This window comes from Cucurbita moschata, unplaced genomic scaffold (genome assembly GCF_002738365.1).
Source record: "Cucurbita moschata cultivar Rifu unplaced genomic scaffold, Cmos_1.0 Cmo_Scf00002, whole genome shotgun sequence".
Lineage (NCBI taxonomy): Eukaryota > Viridiplantae > Streptophyta > Magnoliopsida > Cucurbitales > Cucurbitaceae > Cucurbita > Cucurbita moschata.
In genome coordinates this window covers 2,287,026-2,311,423 of record NW_019268518.1, presented here as the reverse complement: position 1 = coordinate 2,311,423, position 24,398 = coordinate 2,287,026, and the positions used below count along the sequence as shown (strand labels likewise).

Genomic DNA, 24,398 nt, shown 5'->3' with positions numbered 1-24,398 from the left:
TTTTTTTTTTTTTTTTTTTTTTTTTTTTTTTTTTTTTTTTTTTTTTTTTTTTTTTTTGTAATAATTTATTTGAGCTTATTGACTTACTGTATAAACAGTGAGAAGACTCACAATGAAACCCATCTTGATTGAAGGCCAAAATTTGCAGTTATTTTATAAGCTATTTCAGTCATTTTCAGAGTATTTATATTACTTGAATTATTCTAATTGTTAAGGGAGTTGAAAATGATTGATTTAAGACATAGTCAACTTAAAATTAGACATATAATTATCAAACCTATACGCAATCTCAAGTGGTTAATTAAAAAGTATATACCTAAAAATGCACCATTTCTCATTTATAATAAATGAGAATTTAAATTTAATAATGCCACATGCCCTATTTGATAAGAAGAAACTAATTTAAATAATTTCTCTTGTTTAATTTAATGCAAAATTTAGAAACTCGGATAATTAAAAAAAAAAAAAAAAAAAACTAAACAAATCATTAAGTTAAAACCAGAGCAAGACAAGAACCAAAAGTTGAAAGAGGTCATTCGAATTCTATGCATGTACATGCAACAATCTGAAATCTCGGACAATAATGGAAGTAGGAATAGAATAAAGCTACAAAGTTCTTCATTTTTGTCACTAACATTGAATTAAAAGTTGAGAGAATGCAGATAGGGAAGGGTTAGTGGGGAACAGAATCTACACAGATTTTGGTTGATTCCTTTTCACTTTTATGTCTTTTGATGATCTTTCAGAACAGCCTCGTTAATGGGGTGTCCAAAAGGAAGGCTACAAGCAAATAATAGCAGAGAAGAAGATATTGATATTCTGACAAACATCTCACTTAATGGAGCACAACTCAACTTCATTCATTCATTCATTCAAATACGTGTAGACAAAAAGCATGTTGCTCAAATAGTAACATCAGCTTATTTACAATATCTTAGTTGTTGGCCTTTTACCTTTAAAGAATGCAACATTTCAACACTAGCCCCTTTTGGTCTACTCGTCCATCTTCATTACCTGCAACAAGTAAGTTCTCCACACTTAATTACTAGCCAGTGTGTAGTTGACAGGAAAGATATTATGGAAGTTGAAGACATCACAAGACAAGCAACTGAATGGGCCTTAAAACATTTTAAGAATCATGATCGAACTTCACTAGCAGAAGCCACAGCCACTCCAAAGTAACGAGACATCTAAAAATAGTCCCCACTGGTACGGTTTATCAGATTCGACCAAATGATGTCACTTTAACAAGACGGAGCTCTGTCAAGGACAGATAGTTAAAGTTCTTCATGCTTTCCATATATGGTACCACTGGAAGACATCTCATGAACCCACCTGATGGATGACACTGAAGTGTCACGCCTGATATGCCAGCACCACTAACAGCTCTATAAAAATCCTCTAATTTAAACAGTCCGTTGCATGATGTGAAACAGAGTTATGAAAGATTAGGACTTTCGCTTTGATTCTTCAAGCTCTCCTCGTCAGATCATTGAATTGTGTTTATTGTTGGACAAACCCTGCAGCAGTATTTTTGGCATTCGTGACCCTATCCAGACCTATTCACACATAGCCTGATCGATCTTATCTTACCCAACTCAAAGATATTTGGTTGTTAGAAAACACATGCTAGCTAGGTAGCCACTATTGATTTGATCCCAAAGTCTCTTATTTTTCACTTTCTCCAAAACCGAGTGGTTGTGAAAGATCTTGATTCCATAGGTATAATAAGCACAAATACATCAGTTTGGCTAGCTTGTCCATGTCCAACATATGTCGGACATTTAGATGCTCCAAAACTTGTTGGACGCAGATGTGTTAGACATTAGTTGCACTAAAGTCAATATAGATCCAGCATTTGTTAAACACATATATAACATTTATTAAGTATACTAAATTGACATGTAATAATAAATTTTGGGAGTGAAATACATCAAAATCATTCTTTTCATATCCATGCATACACAAACGGACTTTGAATTGCCTTGTATTGAAATGATACATATTTTAAAAACGTATATTTTAATAAACATGTCCATGTCCTAGATTTATACAAAATGACATTGTAGTGTATGTGTTGTATTGTATTGTATTTGTATCTCATATTCGTATATGTGATTCTTAGCTCCCTAGGGTGAACAGTTACCATTCCACAATTTAACAGAAAATAAATGAATTAAATAGGGCTATCATGCAGAAAATTCCTACTTTGAGCCTCCCTCTGGCCTCTCACATGCACTTGTCCTTCTCGACTAATTAGGAGGCTACTGTCTTTACTTGGGTGTGCCATCTGGAGTCTGGACGAGCCCATAGATTTTGAGAGACCACGGAGGATGTTTAAATGAAGCAAGTTACATACTCCCAACGCAGAATAATGCTTCTGAAATCTCTGTTCCTTCAAGCATATCCCCATACCCTCTTTCTTAAATTCAATATGCCTTGGAAATTTAAGAGAAGAACAGAAATTAAAAGTTATCACCTAGTGGGACGGGAGGTTTCCATTCTTGTTGAAAGAGGTAATCCTGAGAGAGGAGGCCTAAAGAACACAAATACAGCTTTGATGTCGAAATGGAGATGAGTGTTTAATTCAAAGGCATAACCTTTATGGGTTAAATTTTCTATCAGTTCATATGGGCTTGATCAAGAGGCTGAAAACCGTAAGTTCTCACTGTCCCAAGTTCTTGAATGCATATTTCTTCTATATGCATTCAGGAAACAGGATTATCCTTGAAAGTTAATGACCAGAGAGGATAGAGTTATGTTTTGGAAAGCATATCGTTTGAAGAACAGACATTTCCTATTATTTACCATAGACTATGGGTTGGTAGAGTTCCAAAGAATTATTCATAAACTAACAATGGCTCAGTGATGAAGGTTCCTGAAAGTAAATTTCACAGAACCCTATTTGAAGCAGAGACCAGAAGTGGGCTGCTCTTTTTAACTGAACCCAACCAGCACCAAGGTTATGGAATTGAACCTTGGATATGTCAAGCCAATTCACTTGTAAGTCCTTTTCAAACAGCTTTCACATTAACACCATCCTCTCAATAGCATACGAATGCCAGAAAGTCCTTCCCTTGCACTTTAGTGCCGGAGCGTAGTTACACAAGAGACAGAATTAGGATGGAATTCCCAAGCCTAGCTTTGACTCTTAAATGACACGTTAATGTATAGATGTTTGGAAGACCAAGACCACCTTTTATTTTCTTGCCCTCCCAATTCATCCTGCCCGTTTAGATTGTTGGATAGATATGGATTGCAATGGTGTTTCCTCAGGATAGCAAACAGGCTATTTCCAACTCTTTGAAGCCATAACTTCATACAAAACTGAAGTCTAAAAGTTAATGCCATGAAAGTGATCTTGTAGGAGGTGAGAGCGAAAAACGAAACCACACAATTTTGAAGACAGAATGCGGGAACCTAGATGTTTTGGGATATAGCTAGATTGCTAGTATCAAATTAACATACTCTCTCAAATCATTTTTGCATGTAGATCTTGAGTGTCATCTCTGAACCTCCTTCACTGCATAGCCTTCTTGGTTATACCCCTCTCGACAGGATGAAACAAATCTCATATTCCCTCAGGTACATTTTTTTAATAAGATATAGTTTCTCAAGCATGCAAATCTATTCAATCTGCTGTATGTACTAACGAGAGGGGTGTGCTGTCCATAATGAGAAGTGAATAAATGAATAAACTCACCTTCAGAAGGCTGACTTAGTCTCCTGTTCTGGGGAGAAGTCATTTCTTTCTTCAATTGCATTAATATGTCCTCCATTGTATGCTCCCTTTGCCAATTAGATAGCATGGGGAAAAGGCTTGGTTCCACCTAGTCATTCAGCTAAGCTGTTAATTTATTTTCTTCACAATGCAGTAAGTGTTTCACAAAATCATCACATACCACACCAGTTTCTGGATTGACACAGGTCATATTAATCCGAGTTTGAAATCTCACGCTGGGAGGATTATCAGGATAATCCTGTCCACAGAATAGCTTGAGTTGATAAATCCGTCCTTCATGAACAGTCTGAAAAGCAAGAAAACAACGATTCAATTTACAATTCTATTCGCGCTCTCCCCGACAACAACAATAATAAAGAAGAATACATCAACTCCAACCAACGCAATGATGCTGCAATGCTCATTTTCATCAATATGAGAAAGATACTAAAAAATACCAATTTTCTTTTGTGATGAATTTTCAAGGTAAAGACGAAACTTAGTTATGTAACTACATTTCCCAAAAATTCAATTATCTAAATTTTGATGATAACAAAGTTAACAATACTCTTTAGAGTATGATATTTCCATCATTCTTTGAAACTATCCATATCAATATTTATAGCAGTCGACCCAGATGTCATCAGAGACAATAAGAAATGAACAAAATGGATGAAAAATTAACTTACATTAGGTGGCCCTATAATTGTTCCCGTCCAAGACGCCATATAGATATCATCAGCATCATCCATTCCATAACTCACAGTTCCATCCCCGATTCCTTTTTCACCTCTTTCAAGTTCTTCCAGTAATCTGAAGTTTCGGGGAACTGTAAAAATGATAATAACAAATAAACAAAATTAGATCTCATGGTGCAACAATTATAAACTTCTTTGAACAAGGTGAAAAAAATTCATTAAGATGTATGACGAGTTCTCATACATCGTCATTTACTGTCCTCAAACCACCACAATCTTTCGAAGAACAAATTACAGATTGTTGAAGAAATAACATGAAGATAGCAACGGAAACTAAACAAATAGATTCATTTTCAAAATGTATCTATCCAATGTAAAGCAGACAACATAAGATAAAGCGAACCAAATGATTACTTCAATTAGAAAATGAAAAGAAAATGAAACGAAAATAGTCTCATCCATCCATATCACCACACTCTTCCAATTTGGAGTAAACAAAAAAATCCAAGCATATCCCAAGCACAATATTTCCAAATTCACTAACGTAATTGCCAAACATTGGCGAGAGAGTGAAAAATCATAATAAAAGTTGATTCCCGAACAGAACAAACTCCAACATCCCGAAAAAGAACAAACAAAAAAAGGCGTTGCAGAATCAGAATTCGCATCAGAAAGAAGAAAAAACCTAACAAGATAGAAATTATCGAATTGTGGAATCGGATAGATTGGGGTTTCAAAGACTCACCGACTACCTTCTCGGCCTCGTCACCCATTTTAGACGATCGGTGTCTGAGCTAGGGCTCCCAAACTTAACTGTAAGAGAGAGAAAGCGTGCGATAGAAGATAGATGAGAGAGAGAGAGAGAGAACGGAGTAACACAAGAAATAATTAAGGAGTCAACTACTGTTCGGTACTCGGAAGAGGCAAAAAGCAGAGTAGTCATGTGCTTCGCAGCCTATGGTACTTCCCCTGCACCTGCAGATCACTGCCGTTCCATTGATCTGCTTGATTGACAGCGGCTAAGGCGGTGGCATAGATCTGATCATAACAAACTTATCATAGAGATTAGGAAGACAGATTTGCAGGATTAACTTAGATATAAACAACAAAACACATGACGTTTCTGGCTTCTGTATTTTCCTGGATTAACTTAGAGCGTCCAGAAATCTACAATCTTTGAAGCCCATATGATCTTCTGAGCTATTGGGAAATCCAGAAATTTAGCATCTTTGGAGCCCACATGATCTTCTGAGCAATTGGGGAATCCAGAAATCTACGGATCTTTGAATCCCACATGATAGTAATACTGCAATGAAATTGATTTAACTTGGATATGGCATAGCTACTAATACTGCAATGAAATTGAACACATACATTTTGAGAAAGGAACGATGATACCAAGAAAGAACTCCCAAGTTTTTTGAGAAGAATCGTAAGTTTTACCTCAGAGAGTGCTAATATTACGCAAACAGCCTAGCAACATAAGATTGTGGAGAAAATCACAGCAACATACAAAATTTGGGTTTATTCTCTAATTGAATCACTCATATTCTGCAATTAGCATCTTTGTTTGACTATGTTCTTCACAACCAATAAGTTTATAGCCACATTTGGAGACCCCAAAAGAACAATAAATATAACACATTCTGTTCAAATACGTGAATAGATAATCGCGTTGGTCTCTCAGGCAATTTATCAAACAGATAGAGTGCATGATACAAAATTTTAAATTACCGTACCAGCTTAGACCCATCCCTTGCAAAATCCAGGCTCGGGTTGAATTCTTTTGCACCCACTATGGCATTCAAACAAGGTACTCAGTCACAAAAATCCAAAATTGATATTTGATGGCCCGACATCCTCTTACCTCCTTTTCTACGTGGTCACCATATCTGCTCATCACTTCTTAAAAGTGAAGACTATCTCTACATATATACACAAATCATCAGTATGTTTTGTCCTCACTGGCATGCATTCTACAAAACTTCATGCTTAATCATAGAGTTTCTATTATTGAACCCTCAAAGGAAAAAGAAAAAAATGTGCAACTTATTGGTATAGATAGTGACTCTCCATTTTTAAAATTTTCTTTTTTTTTTAAAGTTATTTTAATAGACTGAAAGCATTATATTTAATCATGGAATTAGTTTTTGAATAGTAAAAAAATACTAAATTATAAAATTAATCGTTTATATGATAGAAGAAAGTTAGAATTTAGTCTCTATAATTTCAAAAATATATTAAAATTATTTTTTATATAAAAGAGACTATTTAAAATAAATTTATGAAATAAAGACTATTTATAAAGTTTTATTAAATAGTGACATTTCAAATTTAACCTAAAAAAATATAGCCTACCGACTTTTAGAATCTTCTTGGGCACATGAAGGGCGATCTGGAAATTGGCTTAAAACATTAGGTAAGGGTAGAAAGGTCTTTTGGGACCCATATGTTTGGAATTTTTATCCTTTCCCCCTTTTTGTAATGGGGTGGGGGCAAAAGTTTTAATCAATTTTTTTTTTCCCAATATTCTCAAAAATATCATCCTTTAAAATATTCCTATTTTATTAAATATTATAATTGGAAGGGTAAGAAACAAATATAAACACGTAATGACAATTGAACGTCCTTTTCATTTTACCTTTATTCTTGCTTTTATAATTTCCAAGACAAATTTTAAAAACAAAGTTTATTCAATAATGTCCTCTTCTTTCCTTCTTTCTTTTCATTTTAAATAATATTTCATAAATGCTAATACACTTTTTAAATATTCTTCTTCATTAATTCATTCAAAAAGGATATTGATTTGAAATATTAAACCAATTTAACGGACTTAATTACTTTAATTACTTTAATTACTTTAAATATTCTTCTACTTAAGCTAACTTGAAGTCTCTATAAGAATGATAATGTATTCAAGTACAACCAAACTTCTCGACAAAGATTTGTATAGACGTGAATAATAATGTATTTACAAACAATGCTCAAGTCTTTTGCTAGGAGCACTAGGGGAGGTTTCGATGTGAAATCTCACAATTCATCCCCCTTTGGGGCCAGTGTCCTCGTTTGTATTCTTCCTCCTCTTCTAATCGATGTGAGATCCTCAGAATCCATCTTCCTTTAGGGTCCAATGTCTACTCAGTGTCTAGTTCTGATACCCCGCTACCAAATATTGTCCTCTTTGGACTTTCCCCTCACCTCTATGGACTTTCCCCTCAAGGTTTCTAAAACGCGTGTGCTAAGGAGAGGTTTTCACACCCTTATAAATGATATAAATGATGTTTCGTTCTTCTACCCAACCGATGTGGGATCTCACATAAACCTTCTCTCTTTCTTTAAGACTCCGACCATATAAATCAAGAACGAATACTCAGGCGGAGATAAAATAGATAAAATAGTGTTAAGAGATGTTTGTATTGGAGCAAAAGTAAAAAGTATTTAAAATTGAAACAATTAACTAATATGGTGAATTGTTGAAGAAACACAATCAATCAACAAGGTTTGGATAACTTCAATTTAGGCAAAAGAAAGAAGGGTGTGGAAGAGTGAAAGTATTGATAAGAGAGCTCAGCCAATGTCCTATCAGTTGCAAGTGGATTGGGTGCCATCTTTCATTTCATCGATATCTATTTGTATTATTTCAAAATTGATGGTAACATAACGAAAGAAAACAAACTATCTTTGCCTACAGCAGCTATAATTCACAATTGATCATGAACAGCCCCAACCCCCATGTACAGCCCAGATCAAGCTTTTGTCAATGTCATGAACATGGCGAAAAGATCAAACCATTTAATTTTAGTTTTCCTCTCCATATTTACAAGGAACAGAAGACAAGACTGAGCTCACAGATCATCAGTTGCTAGAAGATCATCCTCCTTTTGCTCTCCCATGGATGTCAGTCTTTCAACTAAGATATCTAAAGCTTCCTTCATCCACCAGTGTCTGCATACTTCTCTAGCTTCACCAACACTCATCTGAGTATAAACAAAGTTCAAATTCCATATTAGACAATGATCTTAACAATCGTGTTTACAATGAAATCTAACAAGTTTTGATAGCATATGAGCTTGCAGAACATACCCAAATTCTCTCTCGAACATGCTTCTCAGGCCACAGGTCTAGCTGCTCCTCAACAAATAAAGGGAACATATAGCCTTCATAGTAAGTGCCTTGGCTTTTGCTGATGAATCTCCATTTCCCAAGTTGAGACTGTAACATAACAAAAAACCAAATCCACTTTAATTTCATGATCTTTCATGGGTTTCAAGAAGATTTGCAAAAGACAAGACACTAACCTCAACTTGGCCAAGAACTCCAGCTTCTTCAAGTGATTCTCTAGATGCAGCTTGTTCTAAGGATTCATCAAGCTCCCAACCACCCTAAAATGGGAAAAATCTCTCAATGACAAAGAACCAAATTGGTAAAAACAAGTAGTAATTCACAGAGTTTTGTGTTTGTGAAGTACCTTGGGGAACATCAGGCCTTGACCCTTTTGAGAACTTATCACAAGCACCTCGTATTCATTATCAATCTTCATCCCATCTTCATTGTATTTAAATCTGTACGGTATACAACTGCAATAATCCAACATTTTGGCATGTTAATCGACTAAAAATGACAGAAACAAACAGAACAAACTGAAAAAACCCAAAATCAAAGAAGAAATGAAGACCCACCCGACAACTTGGCGAAACCCCATATGATTATATCTCTGCAATTCTCTTCCAGTACGAGAAACCAAACAAGCCATGTTCTCAAATCAAAGAAACGAAACGAAACGAAACAGAATCTTCAAATCAAGCCCAGAAAGCAGAGAGATCTAGATGTAATCTGGCGGAATCAATGAATCGAAGATGAAGGTTAAGGAAAGAAAGAAAAAACCAGATTGAAAGGCAGAGGATGAGGATGAGGATGAGAAAAGGGTGGATGAAGGGAGGCATATATAGAAAATGGCGGTTGGTGATGGGATAACTGCGAGGGCAAAAGTACGCGTAAAAAGGGGGGCGGATTGAATTTTGAAGGGGGTCTTTCAGTGCGTGCGATGAGCGTAAAGACAGCGTATAGCCCACAAGCGAGAGCCAACGGCACCCACTTGGCTTTGGGTCGCGGATGGCGACATCGCAATCAGGCTTTTCTTGCATTTCTTCTTCGTTGTAATCAGCTTCCGTGTCGTTTCCTTCAACAGCTATTTCACGCTGCTAAGCGAGAGCCAATGCACCACTTGGCTTGGGTAACTCTTTTGCTTTTATGGCTAAACGTTGACTCTTTTTGGGCTTTCTATACCTTCCTCCTTTTCATTCACACCAATCTCTCTCCCTATTTTGATTGCAACAAATCCAATTTTGTTAAAGGATAATATTTTAATAATATAAGTCGCAATGACGGTGATAGTCACTATAACACCTCAAGTTCATCGCTAGTAGATATTGTCATCTAAACCCCTCAAAGTTTGTAAAACGCGTCCGTTAGATAGAGGTTTCCACTCCATTCGAGCACCATTGTCCTTGCTCGCACACCGCCTAATGTCTAGTTTTGATACCATTTGTAACAATCCAAACCCACCGCCAGCAAATATTGTCTTTTTGCGTTTTTGCTTTCAGATACTTTCAGGCTTCCCGTCAAGGTTTTTAAAACGTGTCTGTTAGGTAGAGGTTTCTATACTTTTATAAAGAATATTTTGTTCTCCTCTCCAACCGATGTGGGATCTCACTATCAAGACTAAAAATGTCCATTTGACACGTGATAACATGTCTCAGTAAGAAGTAGGGAGAGAGTTAGAAGAGATTTCTCCCCCATTAGCTAAACGGTTCGTTTTTTCCCTAATCCAACTCATTTTATATACATATAAATATATCACAACATAACGTCAATACTATATCTATTTCTTATTTCTATTTATTTTTAATATTAAAATTTCAGTTTTTATATATATATATATTAATAGAAACTCGATTAAAAAAATATAAATCATCCATTAAAAATATATAATTTTCTAAAAATATATAAGAAAAAGAGGGTGTTTAATTTTTTTTTTTAATAAACTTGTATTAAAAAAAACATTTTATAAAACAAATATTATCTTGTGGCCACGTCATTATAGATATTAAAAATATATTTAAAATTTGAAAAGCATTTAAAAACAAAATTGTTGATGAGCTGGAATCCCGCGTTAAATTGGTATGGATTTTGTGTCCAAATTAGTAAACAGTGAAAAAAGGGAAAGGAAATAAATATTCTAGAAGATTTATTAATATTATAATTACCGTAAATTGATTTTTTTGGGTAAATATAAGTCAACACATAATAACAATAATGATGTCTCCATTAAAATTCAAGTCAAATAAAACAATGCTTGGGCAATGATCACAAGTGTTTGAAAATGACATTTATATTATTATTTTTTTAATATATGTCTAAAAATAACTTCTATTAATTGTCACTTTCATTTGTCTTAATGAAATCAAACTCCCTTTAATTGTACGTATCTTTACTACTCTCCTTTTTATTTTCAATTTATTCCATCCAATTTTATTTCAATATTTATATTATTTTACTACTTAATATTCTTTTATTTATTTATTTATATATATAAAACACAGAAAACGAGAAACGGTTCGTTGAGAAGATTAATATTTCACAAGATAATCATATGCAACTCAATATTAATCTTGACTAAGAGAGAGTTAGCTTATGATTAGATTATAAACATATTGTTCATTAGAGAATCAGTGTATTTATGTATGTAATTACAGGGGCAAAACAATTTTTTTTATCCAAATGTAATTATGAACATCTCATGATTGATCGACTTACTTGTAATGATCATGTGAATTGACACAATTTGTCTTATAGTGCATAAATGTTCAATTGAAGGTCGATAGTGGAATGACGTATAGTTGAAGAATGAAAATTGATTAATTAAAGAGTTTAATTAATTAAATTTGTATTATTGGAACTTATAATCGGTCGATATATAAGGCCCCTTGCTAGCTCACAAGAACTTCTACTCCATAAAAATCTCTTTGTGTTCGAGTTATAGCAAGGAAGATCTTATGAAAGAACTTCTACTCTATTTGATGCAAGCTCATAGGAGGCTTACATCAACTGATGTGTATAAGGATAGAGTTCTTCTGAATAATTTCTTTTAATTCTTAATAAAATCAATTAAGCTCCGAATGTTTTCGCTATAAAGATGAAGAGTTCTTTTTCTTTAGACATACTAGTTCTTGAGATCGGAAAACCAAAGAGCCTACCAAAAAATAAAGTTGTGGGGTCTTCCCGAACTAAAACAAGGTCATCTGCTACTTAGATGGGAGGAAAAGGCTGCGAGGTGACCACAAAATTCCCAACTATGTTCGTTGGCACTTTTGATTCAATTCATTCGAATAAAAGAAGTTGTGACACTCGTGTAAAGGAAGAGTATATAAATGAACTGAGAATACATACAAATGAGAATGATCATGGAGATATGATAGAAATCTTACCATTAGATACTGATAGTTGTCCTCTAACATTACCGACCTTTAAATCTCAGGTGAAGTTATGGTTTAAAATGTTTTAAAGAATTGATATTTATTGTCGAAACCGACAATGTGCACCTTTTTTTATAGTGACTTTATCATAGAAACTTCAAAAGTAAATGTACATCGCTTGGAGCAATTCCATATTAAGTGACCTCTTGAGAATTTTTTTAGGAAGCATAATGAGGAAGAATAACGTGTCTTAAAAAGACTATGTTTATTTGTGAAGATAATATTCACTCTTAAAAACAAGAAATCATTCCATATCTGAAACGACAAGTAGCACCTAAATCTAGAACGAGTTTTCCTTGTTGTTTAGATCTCGACAAGGAATGCTTAGATCTCGACGAAGTTACTCATCATTGTAAAATTTATCAAAGTCATCGATTTAGGATAGGAAATTTATTGGTCAATAATACATATTTTATGACCCTTGAATTATGTTTTAAGAGTGAAAATTATGCTAATTATATCCCAAGAAAACGAAATACACTTTATTGGTATAAATAATAATTTTCATTTCAATTAAGTCTTTCATCTTATTTTTTGAAATTTTTTATTGGAATGTGATATAGGTTCATTCATGTACTCTACTCTTCTTTTACTTGAATGTCGGTTAGTATTTGGTCCTTGAACTATTATAAAATTTCACGTACTCCAAATACTTCCAAATTCATGACATGGTATAAAAATTGGACAGAAAAGTCCCAAAATAGAAATTTATGGGAAAAAAAAAAACTAATGGAAGCATCTAAATTGAAGTAATAAAAAATATATAAATGTGAAAATGAAACAAAATAGGATTTTTTCACCTAAAATTAAAAAAAATAAAATAAATAAGACCGATTAACATGCATGCACCTTCAAAGAAATTAAAAAAAAAGAAAAGAAAAGAAAAAAGCAATAAAAGGAAGACTTTTCAGTTCTTGAAATCAGGTGTAAAAGAAAAGTCATCCAAAAACACAATTAACGCCAATTTAATATGCCAAGAACATTCATCCATGGTTTTCCGAAACCATTAATAATTATTCTTCCTTTTGACATTATTACTTCGTAATTAAACTTCAAAATTAGCTTTATCATGCTTACCAACTCATTTAAAATGTACATTCTTTTATTTTTTATTTTTTATTTTTGTTGGGATCATTGACATGATACGTTAGATTAAACTGATAAATGATGATTTGATTTAATAAACACAACACCTTTAAGTTTCTTCTCTCGATGATTCTTATGAATACCACGAAGAATAATACTTTTTTTTTTTTTTTTTTTTATATTTGTGCTCCAATCAAACAAAGAAAGCAAGTTAAGTAATACGAGATATAACGAATTCTCCATACATCTCAAAAGAAAAAGTGGTTCGCGTGGGAAAAGATGCTTTAACTTTATCTCTCAAAATCAATCATAAGTTGGTGTTTATCTTATCGTAAAGAATAGACTCTTTTGAACCAAGATCCGAGCATAAGTTATTTGTTAGAGAAGTGAGAAAAATGATTGTCATAACCGTCCCTCATTAATCTAATTAATATGTCACATCAACACTTCTAATAATACTAATATCTATAGTTTAATAAAATTATAATCCATACTCTATGGTTAAAATATTTTATAGTTCAAATTAGTCAAAAAAAAATAATTAAAAGTTTATAAAAGAAAAATTAGATAGAAGTGTTAAAAAATCTGGTGATTCAAAAAATTTAATCAATCTAATCTTATCTATACAGTTTGAGTCGAGTTATCAATATCTTTGAGATGAGTTGAATTTAAATAAATATATATTTTATCGTTAGACTTTCATCAACTTAAATTTATTGTTAATTTAAAAAATATATTTTTAGTATATATATATAGTTATTTTATTCTTATTTAATTCTATAATTATTTTTTTATTGTGTATTCTCACCTTAACTGTCAAAAATATTTTTTAGTAATTTAAAATTTAAAATATATATTGAAATTGAATAAAAATAAATCTTAATTAAATGTTTAAAAATAAATAGAGATTATAAAATTTAATATTTTAATTTTATTAAAAATAAAATTTTAAATAAACAATTAGAATCCACCTAAAAAAATTATGTTGGATTCCGTTTATGATTTAAGGACGAACAATTAAATTTAATTTTAAAATTATCTATTCACGAACCCTCCTAATAATAGAGCAAAATTTATAAATTGAATTTATAATTTAACTTTTAAGATAAGGAACCAGATGTCATACATCACATATTTTTAAAAAATACATATATGTATGACCATAAAATTAAAAAAAAAAAAAAAAAAGAATGCTGATGACACATTTAAAAACAACTTGGGTTTACCATTGTTATGGTTATTTTTATAATTAATTCCCAACCAAATTAAAAAAAAAAAAAAAAAAAAAAAAAAAAAAAACGAACAAGCAATCACATTTTGAATGCACGAAAATGAATTAAATTATGAAAAAAATTAAACAAAAACAATTAATGTCGCATTCAAAGGAAGACAGCAATAGCAGCATTTTGACTTGGTCGCATGTCTCTTCCCACGTGCCGCATGCCTCAGAGTGTGAAATCATATCCATATATATATATTATATTATACCTTATAATAAATAATTATGGACCCGCCCACTTTTTCAGAACATTTTGTCATTATTATTAATAATTTGGGTTTTTTTTTTTTAAGTACCAAAATACAATTGACTTGCAATGACTCTTCTAAATCAAATTAATCGAGTAGGTTCATTTCAAAGATAGCATGTGGTTGCCCTTCTCCCACATTTCAACACCTATATCCATAATTATTATGCCATTCATATCCACATTTATGGTACGGCTGACTATAAGTCAAAATACTTTGAAATGATTGCTTTATTGGTATGTCAATCGACATTTTGGTATTTATTGGTGGAAAGCATTTAAAAATTTTCTATTTTATAAAATTTAAATTTGATTTTTATCCCTACAAAAAAAAAAAAAAATTTGATAAATTGGGATGGAAATTTCTTGGTGAAATAAAATATGGATATAAAATAAACCATTTTTCCAAATGTGCGGCGGACAAAGCTGCAAAAGCCATTCATCAAATTTTGACAAATTTTATATAATTTATACACACACTAAAATATTATTTTTATTTTTTAAAAAATAATTAGTTCTAAAAAAAATTGTTGTTATAAGCATCCATTTTTGTTCCATTCCAAACAACTCTACCAATAAAACAATTAAAATTGGCCACAAATTTGAGAAATTAATAGATTAAATTAAAATTAACGCTAACTTGTAATCTTAAATTTGCAATTTGTATGAATGAATACGACCTAAAATCTTATTTATTGATGTCTTTATTAGAAACAAAAAAAAAAATAATAATAATAATTATAATAAATTGACTTCCAATTTGAGTTTGATTTAGACAATAATTCACAACCGTATAAAAAATTGAATTTAATTTATAGTTTATATTAACTTGAAAAATGTAATTTAAATCAAATTTGTTGATATATTCGCCTTAGAAGAAGAAGTTAAATACAAGCGGCAATATTTGTTATTAAAATACATTTGTAGTCGCTTTCAACTTTGTACTGGGATGATTAGATAACGAGGTGGAAATTTGAACTTTTTGCACCGTTTTTATTTTTATTATTTCTATAAATTATATTTTTATTTCCATTCGATTAGACTTGTCTAAAGAGTGTTGTCTGTGGCCGTATGTCCGATGTACGGTCATGCTTGTCCATGACTGCATGCCCGTTCCAAACCCATTTTCCTTACTTTCATATTAGATAGACATTTACTATTTCTTATTGTGTCAATACGAGGGTACATGTGTTAAGATATAATATTTAAATAATATATTATAATAATTAGTTATGGAATATATCTTAGATATTCATAATCCTTTATGACAGTGATTAGAAGTATATTTTATTTTGTTCTCAATATTTAATTAGTTTATATTTTCTTGTACGTATTATTTGATAGCTTGTTTTCTATTTAAACATTATGAATATCAATGGAAATACACACATTCGATCCCAATTCTATTTCTCATTCTTAACAATATGATATATGATCAGTCACCAAAATCATGTCTACAGTTTACAATCGTAAGAGTTAAAATGCCCCAAAATATACTATGAAATGTGACTAGTTGTAAATTCTTTCTATTCGAGTTATATGCTATCAAAACTATTGTTATTGCTTATTTGTTTTTACCTCGTAACATTGCTTATTTTAAAATTGTGTTCAATGTATTTTCTCGTATAAGTTCTCTAAAACATTTATCTCAAACGTGATTCTAGGCTCGAGCATACGTCGATATTATTCGAGAAGTCCGAATTTCACGCGCATGATTTGTTCACTAGATTAGAACAAGTATCCTACGATCGTTGTTCCGCTGCTAAAATATGTAAAATTTTATAAACTAAAAGTCGAAAAAGAAGAGATAATTTACGTATTTCCTTCTATCCAAATAATAAGTAGACAATAAGATGACAAAATGGAATAAAAGGCCACAAAAAAATAGACAAATATTGTTTACGTCATGTAAAAGATAAGACTTAGGGAAACCTGATCCACGCCTGTTCTTTTAAAAAGAAATTAAAATAAAAATATTAGCTATTTGGAAATTATTGTAAATTAAAAAGATGGGTCCCACAGACGAAAAATATAATAATATAAAGTTTCAAAAATTTCCACAACCTAATATTAATGCCAATAATCATATATTAATTTATATACTAAATAATATAGCTCACGTTCATGTCATCATCAATCCACAAACAATTCATAAAAAATATATATTAAAAAATTATTATATTTTAACTAGAAATAAATTTATTAAAATTTATTATATGTAAATTATATTCTAATAAATTTAAAGAAATTTCCATCTCAAACGTGTTATATTTTATGAATTATAAACGGATTAAATAAATAAATTATACGAGTTGGGTATAGAAAATTAAATTGATGAAATTCCTTACCAACCAAAGAATTTTTGTTTAGATTCTATTTGAATATACGGAATGTATCGGTAATGATCATAAGAATTCACTTATTTAAATTTAATATAAATGAAAAGAGAAGAATAGGTTAGACTATAGATTCAAGATTGGTATGCTTTAACTAAACAACAAGCGAAATTGAAAGAGAACGATATAAATTATCCAGATTAATGTAATCTAGACCGAACAACTTATGAGAATTTTCTCTTTGATTTTTATAACTATTCCTAATTTGTTAAAAATAAATACGTATTTTCTTGAGGAAGAGAAAAATCAGACGCATTAGGAAGTTTCTTATGAAAGTACAACCGTCCTTCAAAAAAGAAAAAAAAAATATATTTTTCTAATTAATTTGCAATATGAATTATATAACAATGTTCTAGAAAAATATTAATATTTTTTACATGTATTTTATAGAAAATAGAATTGGCTAGCGCGTAGGTCTTGTAGCATTAAGAGATATCATTTGATTTCATCTTACTCGCACAAAACGACATCGACCACCGCTCCGGCGCACGTCCGACGACCATTCTTCTGTCAACTCCACTACAGCAGCTGGCCTTTAGCGACCATACGTTCCCTCCTTCGCCTTCTGAACGGCGGCCAAGAATTGAACAGTGGGCGTCTTCGACGAACCTCCAAGTTCATTCCATCTTTTGGCTACACAGCCTGCAAGTCATGGGAATACCCATCAAGAATTTATGAATAATGCTCTATCGAAATTCTGTTAGTTTCTATTATGCTTAGATTAACAAAGTAATTTGGAATCAAAGACGGCTGTAGGATTGAAACCAATTTTATATTTGTTAGGTCGAGGATCAACATCCTTGATGCACCGCCTGGTGTTACTGTAATCATACTAGATTTCTACTAATCTAAAGTCGTTACCATATTCATAATATCATTTCTCAGGTAGAAATGAACATTTAAAACATTATCATAAAACAGTGTCATAGACTTATATATTAAACAAAACTAAATATTAAAATTGACAATGCCCTATACTAACTTAGTAACTTAGATCTAAAAATATAAATACAACTATCATATGCATGTGTCATGGTTTTTACTTACGATGTTGTTGTCGGCCGTATAAAGATGCCTTGCATTTACCAAAAAATAGAAGTAGTACACAAGTTAAAAATTTTATGAAATATTGGGTAAGTGATCCAACTATTGGAGCTGGAGAATGTAAATAAATGCAACTCATGACTAAGGACTTATCATTAAAATCATTATAGAGATGACCTCAAAGTTCGAACAAAATTGGATGGTGTAGTACTTCTCTACACATAACCGACACATGCGAGCGTGAATCATGAGATGATTCTCGATAGGCCTACAATGACACATGCATATGATAGTTGTATTTAAATTTTAACGTCCTTAGGGTAATACGATTGTTATATAGAAACAAAATAAAAAATGATAGGCCTACAATTCCCATAGACCGAGCCCGAACCTGAAGAGCCCACTTCAGTCCAATTCCTCACCTTCTTAAACAAAAGAAAACAAAAGCCCAACACACCACTTTACATTTTCAAAATTAAAAGAGTATTAAATAACAATTTTAAAAATTAAAAGATATTTTTTAAACACTTTTGCAAATGAAAGGGTATTACAGACGTTGAGACCCTATCTTTTAAGCCAAGTATTACCATTTCCTGTATTTTAATTTTTTTTTAAAAAATAAAATATAAATAAAATAAAATAAAATAAAATAAAATAAAATAAACCTAAAAGGTATCCTACCAATATGGGATTGTTTCACAATAAATAAATAAAAATTTGATTTTTTCCTTTTAAATAAAAAAAAAGAAAAAAAGAAAAAGGGAGTTGAATGGAAGCGACTGGGCGGTAAGGAAGACGATAAGAAGAGGACACAGAGGAGTGTGGGAGTGGGCATTTATGGTTACCGAATCAACATTTCATTCCTAACATCTCTCTCTCTCTCTCATCTCTTTCTCTCTCCTCTGCACTCATATTAAGATTCACAAACATTTCAATCCCAATCCCAATCCCTATCCCCGTTCCTCTCTTCTCTGTTTCCTTACGCTCTTGCTAATCCCCCCCAAATGGAGAACTCGACGGCGGTCGCCGATGCCGGTTTGGACTCTCAGGCTCCGGTTCACATCCAGGTTGTGAAGATCAAGCGGGAGATTGAGAAGATCAAGCATCCCTCCCTTCAGCAATCCGAGATGAGCACTCATCTTCTTCTTCGCGACATGTCGATTTCCAAACCGCGACCTCGCTCCCCGCTAGGGCTCGCTGCTGAGAGGTCTATTTCCGTCGGGAATTAAATTAGGTCATATTAACCTCTTCTTGCTCTTCTCCCTCTGCTAAAACCCTAAATTCTTGTTTCAAAGGGATATATGTACATACTGTTTTGCTTTACCATTTCCCAACTTTATGGATTTCTTCCTCTTCTTCTAATTTCTTCTCTCCCAAATTCTCTGTTCTTGAAGGATTTCATGAACCAACTTCCTCTGTCTGCAAAAGAAATTAAAAATTGTTATTATTATTATTATTAGATTATCATTTTTTAGCGCTTCAAAATTGTTCAAGAAAATTGCATGGAATGTGACGTTTTAAAATATAGTTTATTTTTATTCTATGTTTTGTTGCTATTATGGACTTAAAAAGTAGGATTCTGTTTATATAAAAAAAATAAAAACTAGAAATACCGAAATGCTAAAAAAATTTATGTTTAAAATTAATTAATTAATTAAATTGAATATCTATTGACTGAAATAATAATTCAAAACTACACATTTAATTTTGATACCTACTTTCTAAATTTTGCATAGGATGGCTAATTAAAATTTTATTTGATTTTGATTGTCATTTATATATATATATATATTTTCACTTTTTAAGTCATTCCTTATCAAGGAGAAACAATTCTTATAATAAATTTAATTTATTGAAAAGAACGGTTTCAATTTAAAATTTTTAGAATTTAAAACTCAATATTATTTCCCTTCATTTCATTTAATTTGTTTGTTTTTTAGTTCATCAAAGCTAAAGATAAGAAATTGAATGAGGATACTTAATGTTTTAATCACTAAATTATGTCCAAATTGACATAATATCTAAATTTTAAGGTTTACTAAAAGAATATTGCATGAAAATATTGATATTTTGTTTTTATTAAAATTAATAAGGGAATATGTTGAAATTAAATGATTGAGATGACAATTATTATTATTATTATTTTGTGTTAGATCTCTTATTGAGTGCACGGATAAATTTCTGTTTTTTTTTTAATGTTTAATAAATATTCTTAAAAAATAGTGATATTAAGAAATCATATTTTTTTTTAAAAATAATTCCAAAAAGAAAATTATTCTCCATTCTATTTTTAAAATTACTTTCTATAAATAATTATCCAAACATAAGTTTAACTTATCTGTGTTAGAAAGATTTTTTTTTTTTTTTGTGTAAATAAAATAAAAAATTTAATTGAAAGCATAAAATGTTTTAAACAATTATTTTAAAAATAAAAAAATTAACATATTACAACAATTTCATATATTCAACTTGAAAATTAATACCTAAAGAAAAAGTTTCAAAAGCTTTCTATTCTTCTAGTTAATGAAAAATTTGATAGCAGAGACTAAAATCATTTATTTTTTTCAAAATTTCAAGAAAAAAAAAAAAAAGATGTTTTAAACATTGTGAACCATAAGGTTAGTCAAACCTGTAATCTTCCCGTTATTATACAAACATCATTGAATGCTTCCAACAGCTTTCCTTCCCATCCACTCAAAAAACTTGTAAATGTCCCTTAATCCCTAAATACCTGTTCTTCAATCATCAGCTAATGATGCCTTCATTCCAACCCTTTGATCCAAAGAATCTTGGGTCCTCATTGCTCATATTCATGTAAAGAACAAAATTCACCCAAAAAGAGGAGAATAAAAGATCACTTTGAATATTTCTGAAAGGAAAACAGCAGCAGACCTATGAGCCAAACTCAACTTGTTCATATTCTCAGAATCATACCCACTTACATTCTACACATGCCCACTAAAAGTATGTTTCTCAGGAATCTATTAATCAATTGATGCTCTTTGAATACTATAAAGTGTTCTCCAGAAAGATTCCATGAGCATCTAATTGGCTTTGCTAATAAGTTTCTAAGTTATTCCTCGAGCTTTATGTCATGTGTCTTGTCTAGAGAGAGAGAGAGACAGCGTAATGGTTGAATTTTGTTATGCCAAAGCATGCAGGTTTCAATCAAAGTGCAAATTCCACGCCTTCAGGAATTTGATGAGCTAACTTATTCCTTGTGGCATGTAGCAAGAGTAACCATAAACACAGATATTCTTTTATGTAAAAGCATGCAAGGTCTTAATAAACACACCTTTAGGAATCTGAGGTGGTAGCTATGGCATGCTGCCACTGGCATCATCTTTTTTAAAATGGGTCTCTGCAAAAAAAATGTGCAACAGGAGTAGAAATTCTGAGATGACAGAACATTCCAAGTTTTTTTATGACTTCAACTCCAACCGATTCGTTTAAATTCTTCACCATCAAAGTTTTTCTTTCGTCTCGCTTTGCCTAGGAAAAAGGAAATACAGAAAGGTTGGACATAGACCAAGCATAAGAAATTTATGATCCAGGGATTATATTATAACAATGCCACATAAGGTAGAAGGTAGATGATAAGCTTACAAAAGAAAAATAAGTGACGTCAAATAGCTTAAATTATAGAAATTGTAACAGCCCTAGAGTCCCAGAATTCCTCCATTCCAATTGACCAAGTCCCTGGTTTTTTGTTTTTGATTTTGAAAATTAAGCTAAGAAATACTACCAACACTCGCGAGTTTTTTTGTTTTGTTTTGTCATCTACCTTTGAAAGAAGTTTTCAAAATCCAAACTGCGTTTTTAGTTTAAAAATGAAATCATTATGAAAAAGAACCTAAGTGTATTGTGAGGATTCTTTGAAAGGTAGTTTTTTATCAGATATTTTCCCTAAATTTTATTTTTCACTAGCATGACCATAAAAGAATTGTATAGGGCCATAACAAATGAACATTAAAGAGGTGCTACGAAAATAACAAACAAATGGAGAGAAAGGTACATTCTATATTCATAATGAGACAATTGATAATAAGGCAGAGATAGTATATCATTATACCATCATTTTCAACCCTGAGAGACCGCCTTTGATTGAAGCAGCTTCACTCTTCTTGTTAGGTTGCTCATCACATCTATGATAACTGATTTCTTTTGGATTCTGAACTGAATTGCCAATTTCGATGATTCTCTTTCGCACTTCTTCAACAATGCTTCGTCCTCCATTATCTTGGTTGGGAAGTGTCCCAATGCAATCACACATAAAGCAACTATAGTACGTAATGTTGCTATTTCGTTTGCAACACCAAGAGGTGCTTCAGCTGACAAAGATTTGAGCACGTCCAAGTCATGTTTCTGTACTATTTCTTCATCAACCGAGAGAAGCACTCTTAAAGCAGCCAATAAGCGGCCATCAATTATTTCTGGACCACCGATGCACACCTATCAGGCAAATAAACAAAATCAGAAATTGATTTCAAGGAAAAAGAAGTAAAAAAACTTATCACCCTATTCATTTGTGTAGCTGCACAGGACAATTAATAATTTGCACTTACAGCATATGATTTTAATTCAACTCACTAGGACGAGTTGGAAAAGGGACAATATAATTTATCGTTCAACACTAAATATCTCAGAAGCATATACTGAATTTACTTTTCAGTTCTTTCTAGGAAAGAGATTAGGTTCTAACTATGAGATGGTTGAACTATTTTTCCCTTTCTTCTTTTAATTGAAGTCGTGATATATGTACGTTATACATTTCAAACTGAGACATCATGACCACCAAAGTATGTTTAAATTTCCCCATTTGACGAAAATCTTCATACTGCCGAGAAGTGATATATTTTCTTTTTTCTTTCCGGGGGATTGGCCGTTTCTCATTTGTGAAACAAAAAGGTAATATGGTCTTGAGAACCAAGGATCGGGGAAAATAAAATAAAGCAACTTTTGTTGATATGGATTTTAGTGACAGCAAATACATAGCTCCAGTGGATCATTGTTTTCACCGAAAAAAAACTAATAAGAGGTAGAGAAATAAAGTTGAGTAGAATCAAAACCTTAAGAAGAGCAGCTTCGCCATGTAGATTTAACTTGGTTAAGACAAGTTTTTGCCATGGAGCAGGGGAAGAAAAATTTTCTGAAGAAATCCCAGCAACAGTGCTAGCAGCCTCTAAGAGAGCTTCATCGTATTTGAGCTCAATATGATCGTATTGATTTGATGCTATCACAAATCCATAATCAAGCAGGAAGAGATCATTGTCCAGACAGCCATAATTTAGTGTTAGAGGAACGTTTCCTTCAATTTCAGCCTCAGCTACAACCTGGTTCCAAAGCAAACAAAAGTTGCCCGGTTAAGAAGATAGAGAATGGATTAACATGGCAAGAACAGCTAACTTTCCATTCTCCTTAAGCTTATGAAGATCAATAGTTAAAACAACAGAAAATTTCACCTTCACTTTCAACTTCATGGATCCTGCATCTTGTTCCTGGACTATACGTGCATTTGAATTAAAGCTATGGTTGCACATATCAATGAGAGGGAGCATCATGGGGACACTGTTAGTAGTACCAACCGTAAGAGTTTTACCATATAAACGAAATGCCCTTGACGAGACTGCTGCCATTGCCCATCCAAGAGATGATGCATCAACAGTTTGGCCACCAAATGGGTGATCTTCAGGCTTTACGCTATCAAGAGTACGTTTAACTTCTTTATCAAAATCAAGGAGGAAGCGACACCTTTTGTTTACCTGATAAGCACCTCAATCTTCAGCATGAGCAGACTTCATTTGGTATCAATGAAAAGTTAGTTGGAAGTATAAGAAAGATCGACATCTGAAAGGATTTTTCTTCTCAAACAACAAAACAAATAACCTTAACTATATCTTTATCATTGGTTGATTACAGCATCACGCATTGGCTTTCAATCTAGCAACTGACCTGGTGAAGAAGAGGAGCATACTGCAAGTTCTTTATGTCATCTCCAGGAAAAAATATGGGAACACTGAAAACTTCAGGGAGATTGCCAATATACGGCCACCAGAAGGATCCAACTTTTGCCCTTTCTTTCAGAAGCTTCAAACCCAATTTCATGGACCAAAGTTCCTCTGCCAAATACTTCAGTGTCCAATTTATTCTAATTCAGATTAAGAATACATAAAGCCTAATGTGATAAAAAATGAGGTTATCAGCCTCTATCAAGTATAGAATATCTGTGTAGTATGAGTTTTTCCATCAAAATATATCGAGCTTTGCATTTGGCAGGTAACGACCATAGGTAAAGAAAAAAAGATACGGAATTATTGAGGTTAGAAGATATTTGAGTTATAAAGAGGGAAACATAAGCAGGTCCAGTTTTTTTTTTTTTTTTTTTTTTTTTA

At 32.0% G+C, this 24,398-nt stretch overlaps 4 protein-coding genes across 8 annotated transcripts in view; 1 reads left to right on the top strand and 3 right to left on the bottom strand.

Annotated features, from left to right (window-relative positions):
- Positions 1-601: 601 nt before the first annotated feature.
- On the bottom strand, positions 602-5,718 carry LOC111464879 (ubiquitin-conjugating enzyme E2 variant 1B). Of its 4 annotated transcripts, none has more exons than XM_023109172.1 (6): positions 5,165-5,298; positions 4,411-4,550; positions 3,903-4,028; positions 3,704-3,830; positions 954-1,014; positions 602-780 (listed from the first exon to the last, which is right to left on the bottom strand). In XM_023109172.1, the coding sequence occupies exons 1-5, from the start codon at positions 5,190-5,192 to the stop codon at positions 956-958; spliced, it is 480 nt and encodes a 159-aa protein (XP_022964940.1). In that variant the 5' UTR covers positions 5,193-5,298; the 3' UTR covers positions 602-780; positions 954-955. The 4 variants fall into 4 exon arrangements, with proteins under 4 accessions (XP_022964940.1, XP_022964925.1, XP_022964933.1 ...); XM_023109157.1 differs by lacking the exon at positions 602-780 and adding an exon at positions 5,324-5,718 and having other exon boundaries at positions 832-1,014; positions 5,165-5,232; XM_023109165.1 differs by lacking the exon at positions 602-780 and adding an exon at positions 5,334-5,704 and having other exon boundaries at positions 832-1,014; positions 5,165-5,232.
- A 2,283-nt stretch (positions 5,719-8,001) lies between these two features.
- On the bottom strand, positions 8,002-9,408 carry LOC111455440 (nudix hydrolase 17, mitochondrial-like). The gene is made up of 5 exons (XM_023097126.1): positions 9,099-9,408; positions 8,888-8,996; positions 8,718-8,801; positions 8,503-8,631; positions 8,002-8,396 (listed from the first exon to the last, which is right to left on the bottom strand). The coding sequence occupies exons 1-5, from the start codon at positions 9,170-9,172 to the stop codon at positions 8,265-8,267; spliced, it is 528 nt and encodes a 175-aa protein (XP_022952894.1). The 5' UTR covers positions 9,173-9,408; the 3' UTR covers positions 8,002-8,264.
- Positions 9,409-18,763: 9,355 nt separating this feature from the next.
- Positions 18,764-19,366, top strand: LOC111430025. Of its 2 annotated transcripts, XM_023066142.1 has the most exons (2): positions 18,764-19,011; positions 19,045-19,366. In XM_023066142.1, coding segments are annotated over exons 1-2 (192 nt in total). In that variant the 5' UTR covers positions 18,764-19,010; the 3' UTR covers positions 19,236-19,366. The 2 variants fall into 2 exon arrangements, with proteins under 2 accessions (XP_022921910.1, XP_022921904.1); XM_023066136.1 differs by having other exon boundaries at positions 18,764-19,366.
- Positions 19,367-21,173: 1,807 nt separating this feature from the next.
- The window catches only part of LOC111430018 (histone-lysine N-methyltransferase setd3), a 5,265-nt gene continuing 2,040 nt past the window's right edge, over positions 21,174-24,398 (bottom strand). Inside the window, exons 2-6 of the mRNA XM_023066122.1 lie at positions 23,959-24,125; positions 23,469-23,768; positions 23,076-23,339; positions 22,079-22,458; positions 21,174-21,498 (exon numbers count right to left, since the gene is read on the bottom strand). Of these exons, the coding sequence (XP_022921890.1) occupies positions 22,087-22,458; positions 23,076-23,339; positions 23,469-23,768; positions 23,959-24,125 (1,103 nt within the window). The 3' untranslated portion in view covers positions 21,174-21,498; positions 22,079-22,086. The remainder of the gene's footprint in view (positions 21,499-22,078; positions 22,459-23,075; positions 23,340-23,468; positions 23,769-23,958; positions 24,126-24,398) is intronic.

Excerpts from the sequence above, each read along its gene's own strand:
- LOC111464879 (XM_023109157.1), bottom strand. The coding sequence starts at position 5,192 with ATGGGTGACGAGGCCGAGAAGGTAGTCG. Across the intron at positions 4,551-5,164 it reads CGAGGCCGAGAAGGTAGTCG|TTCCCCGAAACTTCAGATTA; the intron begins GTGAGTCTTTGA and ends TCATTTTTACAG. Across the intron at positions 4,029-4,410 it reads CAATTATAGGGCCACCTAAT|ACTGTTCATGAAGGACGGAT; the intron begins GTAAGTTAATTT and ends CTTGCTTTTCAG.
- LOC111455440 (XM_023097126.1), bottom strand. The coding sequence starts at position 9,172 with ATGGCTTGTTTGGTTTCTCGTACTGGAAGAGAATTGCAGAGATATAAT. Across the intron at positions 8,997-9,098 it reads GGGTTTCGCCAAGTTGTCGG|TTGTATACCGTACAGATTTA; the intron begins GTGGGTCTTCAT and ends GGATTATTGCAG. Across the intron at positions 8,397-8,502 it reads ATGTTCGAGAGAGAATTTGG|ATGAGTGTTGGTGAAGCTAG; the intron begins GTATGTTCTGCA and ends GTTTATACTCAG.
- LOC111430025 (XM_023066136.1), top strand. The coding sequence starts at position 19,011 with ATGGAGAACTCGACGGCGGTCGCCGATGCCGGTTTGGACTCTCAGGCT.